General features: G+C 48.7%; 1 protein-coding gene across 1 annotated transcript; it reads right to left on the bottom strand.

The window, feature by feature from the left end:
• Positions 1–418: 418 nt before the first annotated feature.
• Positions 419–6,707, bottom strand: RNF228 (ring finger protein 228). Its single transcript, XM_028731055.2, has one exon. It carries the CDS (start codon positions 6,347–6,349, stop codon positions 5,390–5,392), a length of 960 nt encoding a protein of 319 aa, XP_028586888.2. The 5' UTR covers positions 6,350–6,707; the 3' UTR covers positions 419–5,389.
• Positions 6,708–7,545: the final 838 nt, after the last annotated feature.

Below are 7,545 nucleotides of genomic sequence, written 5' to 3'. Positions count from 1 at the left end.
GCTACACCAGCACAGCCTGACTGTGCCAGGAATCTCCTAGCTCAGCTAGAGATCCACTGGTTCCTGACCATGTTCATCCCGCCAGATCTTGCTATAGGATTGCTCCCTTGATGTGCAAAGAATGCTTTTCTATTTCACTTATTATGATTCAGGTCTACCACACAAATAAGATGCCAGTGCACATTAGAATACATATCTCATTCAAAGCAACACAGTGTAAACAGGCTATCCTCACTCACATGTCCATTCAGTTGTGATTTAAGTGCTGGTTCTCAAGGCAGCAAGCAACACACAATTACTTGTAGAGTATAAAATACGTTTTTTAAAAACTCCCTATCAGTGAATACTTTGCTACAGAAGGAGTGATCACCCATGTTAAGCGATGACCATCTATGATTAGCAGCCTTCACCACTAATGGAAACTGGAAGAAGGGGAGTGCTTTATTTTACTTTTGTGTAGTAGCAAGAAAAACAAGAATCTGCCCACATATCACAACGGTACAAAAATGGTAAATATTTCCATCCAAACCTTTCCAATTCTATGTGGATTGTATTGGTTGCCAGTAGTATACTTGTAACATCAAATGGTAGCTTCAGTTGCATGGTAAGCTTCAGTTGCATAGACTCCATGTGTCTGTTATAATGAACAGACAAATCTGGGACTAAGGTACACCCCTATAATCCATAGAAATCCACCTAACTGCCTCACAACTAGCCAGCCTGCCTTCTACAAGGCAGCTGGTAAGGGGAGGAGAAAGCATCTCTAGTAGTTCCATGCAGACCCAACATGGAAAAAGTTTATAAGCTCTTGGTTCCTGTGCAAGACTCATTCAGTGGCCCATCTCTTGGAGTGCTAATGATGCTCTCATGAGACCTTGTGAAACAATCTGACTTTTTGCAAGGTCTCGTTAGAGCATCCCCACCTCTCCTGAGAATAGCTAAAACCACATACGTTGAAAGTGTGTAAGAAGCAGGCATAGTGTAATGACAGAATCCAGCTGAGCTGACTCACCTTTAATATAGGTCTGTGGGCCTATATTTAAGAATAAGCCAACTATCCACAGCCAATTATTCAGTCAGCAGCAAACAAAAACAAAACCTGATAAAGATTAAATAATCTATCATAATCACACACACTTTAGAGCTTATCTACACAGAAAAAGCCAGTCATATGGTAATGCAGTTCCTGGACATTTCAAATTTCAATTGGGAGGTGGGACAAAAAAAAAAAGGAAGTCCCCTTCACATTGATAGCTGTAGAGATTCCCTGATATCAAATTTTCTTTGTGAAGGGAGATTTTATAAATGAATTAATGGGAGGGTATTTTATCATTTGAGTCTCACATCAGCCTGAAGTGGTACAGTCCAGGAGCAATTTTACCATGCTTGAGAGACATGTAGACAAAAATATATGTCACATGCATGTTCAGAGGAAATTCACACTTGTGTGTTCATCACTATTTCTGTAGGTTCGCACACAAACCTAATTTGAGTACTGACAACTGAATGTGTGAACTATGTCTGAGGTGTGATCACTGTTCTGAAGATTCTACTGATGATTCTACATCTGTAATGGCTTGTTTACATACGAAAGTCACCACAACACTGCAGCCATGAGCATGCACGTTTGAACAAGGCCTATGTGACTTTTTGGTGGCAGTAGCCCTTTTAACTTTAGCATCAAGCAATGGCTTGCACATGTGAATTGGCAATCACATATTAATTGCCACAGACAGAACTTTAGTATTATCTACTGTGAAAACACACACAGTATTTTCAGTGGGGAAAAGGCATGCATTCTTCAGAGAGCCCCCAAATATATGATGAATCAATACAATGAAAGGCTGGTACCTGGATGTCTGACCCACCCAACCCAAAAAGTGCATTTGGTGCAAAAAAAAATTAAAATAACAAATCACTAGCACTCTTTTAGTATTTTCCCCTGGGTGTACTTAAAAAACAACTACTGATCTCTATACTCTGGCTTCTCTTCAGATTGTATTATTCTATAGCATTTGTTATTCTAAAGTGCTTCCTCTCCTCAACAGGTGTGGTCCACATCCTGATAAAGCTATTGACAAATGTGTCTCGTTGATTTGTATGGACCTGGATAATACCCAACATAGCATCTATCTTAGTTCCAATTCTAGCAAATAGCAGAGCCTTCTTCAGACATTATGTTCCTTATGTGACATGGGAGGGAACAGGGATGAGCTCGTGGTCTCCACCTCCTCATTGTCCATCCCCACTGCACTCCATAAACTGAGGGCTTTCTGTCTGCATTGGGGAGCCTTATCTACTTGTCTGCCTCTTCTTTTTTTGTCCTGTCTTCTGGATCAGCAATTCTCAACCTGTGGGTCCCCAGATGTTGTTGGACTACAACTCCCATCATCCCTAGCTAGCAACTCTGATGGGAGTTGTAGCCCAACAACATCTGGGGATCCACAGGTTGAGAACCGCTGTTCTAGATTGTAAGTTGAGGGAAGGCACTGTCTTGCTTTTATTGATCTGGACTACTACTACTACTACTACTACTACTACTAATAATAATAATAATAATTTGTTTATACCCCGCCCATCTGGCTGGGCTTCCCCAGCCACTCTGGGCAGCTTCCAACACAATATTAAAAATACAATAAAACAACAGACATTAAAAACTTTCCTAAACAGAGCTGCCTTCAGATGCCTCCTCTGCAAGCCTTTATTTATTTATTTTTGGCTGAAGAGTAAGGCAAATGTTCTTTAAACAAATAAATAACTAAATACTTGCTGGTTATGATAAATAGTCTTAAGGAACTTTAAACATTGCTCTTTTTTAAAAAATGAATAAAGTGTCAAACAATTGGTCAGAAACTCAGAAGATGCTAGCAGAGTAGTATCTCCCTATATACATAAGAACATAACATGTTGGCGGCCATGCCAACTGCAGCATGAGAAATAACAGGCCAGCCCAGGCACAGTGTTTAATAGAGTCTTGGTTAAATGTACCCACAGCAAGGTTTAATGGAGGGCTGAGGAGCCCTTAACCCAGCAGTTTAGCAGCTCACTGGGCAAAGCAACTCACGTCCCCATTAAACACATCTGTAGGGAAGAGAGGCATTTCACAGAGCAGTTTAGTGAGCTCTGTTAAACCTTGAGTTGGGTGGGGTTGACAAGCTGATGGGCAGATGGGATCTCACATCCAGCCACTCCCGCATCTCCTTCAGACCTTCACTGAAATCTGAAAGCTCTGTGCTTCACTTTGAAGTCCTGACCTCACTATGACATCAGAGATTGACAATTGGACAGCATGGGGGTGGAATGAGCTCAGTGAGTGAGTGGAAGGAGCCGGGAAAATTTTTTGGGAAGGTGTAAAGAGTAAGTGGAGTTGACAAGAAGAGTGAGCACCAGTGGAACACCTAGGTGATGACGACAGCAACAGCTCTAGCTCTGCTTTATCTATTTGATTGTGTAGTTGGAGCGGGAAGTGAACTGTCCTCTTCATTGTCTTACAGATGCAGTGGAAGGGCATTTCCTCTGAACTCATACAACCCCTAACACCAAGCCACTTCCTCAGCCTTATCCAGGTTTTTCTTATTTGGGAATAGTCTCATTCAAGTACTGTATGTGTGCAGAGCCGTCTTTCCCATAGGGCTTAGTGGTGCGTCGCGCCAGGGCGCTGGCCTCTCAGGGGTGCCCCAGCGAGTGGGGGAGCTGTGCGGCTTTGCCAGCGGCCTCCCCTTTCCCTGCATGCCCGCCAGCTGTGCCCCGCCAACCATATGGCTGGCGGGCGTGCAGCTTGCCTCCCAAGCCTCTGTAGGGATCGCTCTCCCACGGCAGCATGGGAGAGAGTTGCAAACCCCACCCCACCCCGGATGACTGGCAGTTTGCAGTTTCCCCGCCCCCACTATCCGTGGTAATTTGGGGATGCTGGACAGATATTTGCACCCCGGCACCGCATCTGCTAAAGAAATGGTAAGATAAGAAATGGCAGTTTTACACATTTCTTATTTGCATTTCATAATGCTAGCTCCAATTCTTTTCTCATCTCTGTGGAAATATGAATGGTAAAGAACTCCCAAGGAATAATAAGTGGGTCTGGTTTTGCCACACCTTACACATCAGAAAGACATACAGTTGCAATCACTTTCTAACCACTTCTTTCATTTTCAAAGAACAAGAATAAAGGAATGTGACATGAAAGAGCTGCCTATTTGAATGGCCTATCCCATACCCCAGCTTTGCTCCAGCTTTAACCACAAAAATATAGCAACACATTTGATTCTACATCATGATCAACTGCATGGGGTGCCACACAACAAATACCACATTTCTTCAGTATGTCTTGGGGGAGCAGTGCATAATTTCTGAGAGAGGAAAGCATTTGTCTGCCTTGGAAGGTGCACCATCTAATCTAGGGTGTGCATGAGGATTTTCCTTGGAAGAAGTGAGAAAAGGCACTCTACAGAAACTCACTCTGCTTTAAACATTCCTGGAGTTTTAACTTTGGCACAACAAAGAGATGGCAGGGCTAAGTCCAGTCCAGATGCAAAAAGGAACTCTGCAGGAGAGGTCATTGGCCTAAGACTTTTTTCCAGCCCATCATTCCTTCAGGAGGATGAAAGTTTCATTCTTTTATTTCTCCAACCTCTGGGACCCTCCCAGCTTGTGTGGCAAGCTGGGAGATTTCTTCCTCATGGCCTTCCCACAAGAACGTGGGGAGCTGCCATTGGACAAGTATTGAGCACTTCACTTCTACGGAGTCTTTCCCAGCCCTACACAGAGCAAAGGGTAGCCCATAAGAAGAAGAAATCAAAAATCATATTAAGGCAATGCCTTTATTAGACCAGAGCAGTGTGGAAACTTCCAAGTTCTCCAGAACTCTTCAACCATCTAATCACATGGAAGAGCTCAAAATATCACACACTATTTTGTGTCATTTGGGTTGGCCCAATAAATACATTGCCCTAATGTGGATTTTGGAGTTTTCCCTGCCTACCTACTCAAGGTCCCTTTAACTGAAATTGCTACTCAAGGTCCCTTTAACTGAAAGTGCTGAAATTGTGATCTGCATGCAAAGGAGAGCTATGGACCCCTCCCTCCCCCCCAAAAAACTTCCTACCTAGCATGCAAATCAGAAACCTTGCCAGGGGAAAAGGTGGCAACCCTGCCAAGGGTAGGAATCGGAAGCGTCCGGGTTGCCACATCTCTTGTTCTAACCAGGCTCCTATGCCTTTAATAGTCGCCCGACGTGAGAGACATTCGGAAGAGAAAGCTTTTCCCAGCCCGGCTGTGCAAATGTGGCGGGGAAGACCCCACCTGCTTAAACATCATGCAGCTTATCATGCACCGGAAATAAAGGAAGGAATAAATAAATTAAAAGCGGAGAGGCCGCCCCAACCCCGCCAGTCTAGCAGCGGCTCCTGCTCTCGGCAGCCCCGCGGCCTCCAGGAGTGCTGCGCCCCGATGCCACCTCCCTGGAGCCGCCGGCCGTCGCTCTGGCGAAGAAGATAGTCCTGGGCTCGCTCCTGGATTTGTAGCTGTACATGAAAGGCACGGTGGAGGCGAAGAGGAGCACGAGGGCCACGCCGAGGAAGATGGAGCCCGTCAGCCACTCCATCCACGCGAAGCCCAGCAGCACCATGGCCAGGAAGGTGAACACCAGGCAGACGCATCCCGCCTTCCGCCGGCAGGAGGCGCAGCAGTGGCCGTCGCCGGGGTCCTCCGAGCAAGAGGCGTCCGGGCTGCCCACGGTGATCGTGGCCGCGCCGCTGCTGCGGTCCGACGTCGGCGAGGGCTGCCGGGCGGGGGGCCGGGGCACCTGCAGCAGCAGGAGGCGCTGGGCGCGCAGGTCGCGCAGCAGAGGCGCCCAGCCGCGCAGCTGCTGCAAGATGCCCTCCACCAGCTTGGTGTTGACGGGCAGGCTGTGCACGCGGCCGTCGGGCAGGGCCGTGCGGTGCCGGCACACCGGGCACGTGAGGTGGGAGTCGGGGGGAGCGCCCCGGCCCCGCGGAGAGTGCTCGCCGCCGCGCAGGTGCAGCTGCGCCAGGCAGTCCTGGCAGAAGGTGTGCAGGCACTCCAGCAGCTTGGGCGCGTGGCGCTCCAGGTCGAAGAAGTTGTAGCAGATGCGGCACTCGTACTCGCCCGAGCTGAGCAGCGCCTCGGGCTGCGGCGGCGCGGGAGGCGGCACAGAAGGCGCCCGGATGGCAGCTTCTGCAGCAGGAGCAGCAGCAGGAGCAGGCTGCGCCTCGGTCCCTTTCAGCGCCTCCCCCTCCTTGCCATCCTGCCGAGCCCCTCCCTCGAGCTCGCCTGGGTTGCAGGCTTCCTGCTCTGCCTGCTGGTCCATGCTGTCCTCTTTTCCTCCGCGCATCAGGGGGCCGGGGCGGGAGATGCTCACTTTCCCCCTCCCCGGGATTCCGCGGGCTCTTCACATGCTCAGCTGGCCGCAGTTGCGCGTGATGCTCCCCCTTCCTTCCTCTCTCCTTTGCCTGGCGAAGGAGGCTTCGGCACCCCCTCGGGATGGCTTGGATCTCAGCACGACTCCCCTCCCCTCCCCCGCCTCCGGTGCCCCTCTTAAGGCTGCTTCTCCCCAGCCCGGTGACGTCACGCGGGTAGCCCCCCTCCCGTGGCCCGAGCGGGCAGAGGCTCTCTCCGGCGGCGGCGGCGGCGGCCCCGCCACTCCCTCTCCGAAGCGGTCGGCCTGCCTGTGCGTGAGCTCATTTCCTCGGAGAGGGAAGCCGGAAGCTGCCGCCTGGCTTAAGGGGGCGGGTTTGGGGGGAGCACCGGCACGAGCGGAGGAAGGGGAGACGGCGGAGAGCGAGACCCGCACCGAAGTGCTGCTATGCGGACAAGGCGTTCCACCCCATCCCGTGTGTGTGTGTGTGTGTGTGTGTGTGTGTGTGTGTGCGCAAGTGCTTTCAAATCCATATGTATATTTATATAGGTATAACAGAGAAAGATAAAGAGGCAAGAGAGCCTCCCCTCCCCACCAGATTAGTTGCACAATGCATTAAATTCACTAATTCAAAACGCATTCAAATAAAGGTGCCCGTCCACAGCCTCCCGTGAGTGCCAGGAGGTTCCCATGCTCCTTTGGAACCGTTTGTGAAATAAAGCTTATTTAACAGCACTATTCTTTTAGAAGTGTTATGGGAGAGAGCGAGAATCATAGAGTTGGAAACACACTCCGTGGGTCATCTCTAGTTCAATGCGGGAATATTTTGCCCAATGTGGGGCTTGAACCCACGACCCTGAGATGAAGAGTCTCAGGCTCTACCAACTGAGCTATATATAAGGGAGTCTGCACTACGTTCAGCTGCCTGCTTTTGTTGTTGTTTCTCTACCATTAGCCAGGTATCTTGCTGTTAATTTATCCACTAAGTCCCATGTTTGTATTATTAGCCACACTTGGTAAAAGTTTGGGTTCAGCTGTGTGAATGTTTAAATAATGGCTGCACTTAATAAGAGGCTGCAAATCATGCAAATCACATAAGGGGGTAAAACAAACTGCATTACAATTTATAAAATTCAGTATTGTCAAAAAAGAGTGATGAGGGGGAAAGGTAA

This window comes from Podarcis muralis, chromosome 6 (assembly GCF_964188315.1).
Source record: "Podarcis muralis chromosome 6, rPodMur119.hap1.1, whole genome shotgun sequence".
Lineage (NCBI taxonomy): Eukaryota > Metazoa > Chordata > Lepidosauria > Squamata > Lacertidae > Podarcis > Podarcis muralis.
This window is presented reverse-complemented; position numbering and strand designations above follow the sequence as displayed.

Excerpts from the sequence above, each read along its gene's own strand:
- RNF228 (XM_028731055.2), bottom strand. The coding sequence starts at position 6,349 with ATGCGCGGAGGAAAAGAGGACAGCATGGACCAGCAGGCAGAGCAGGAA.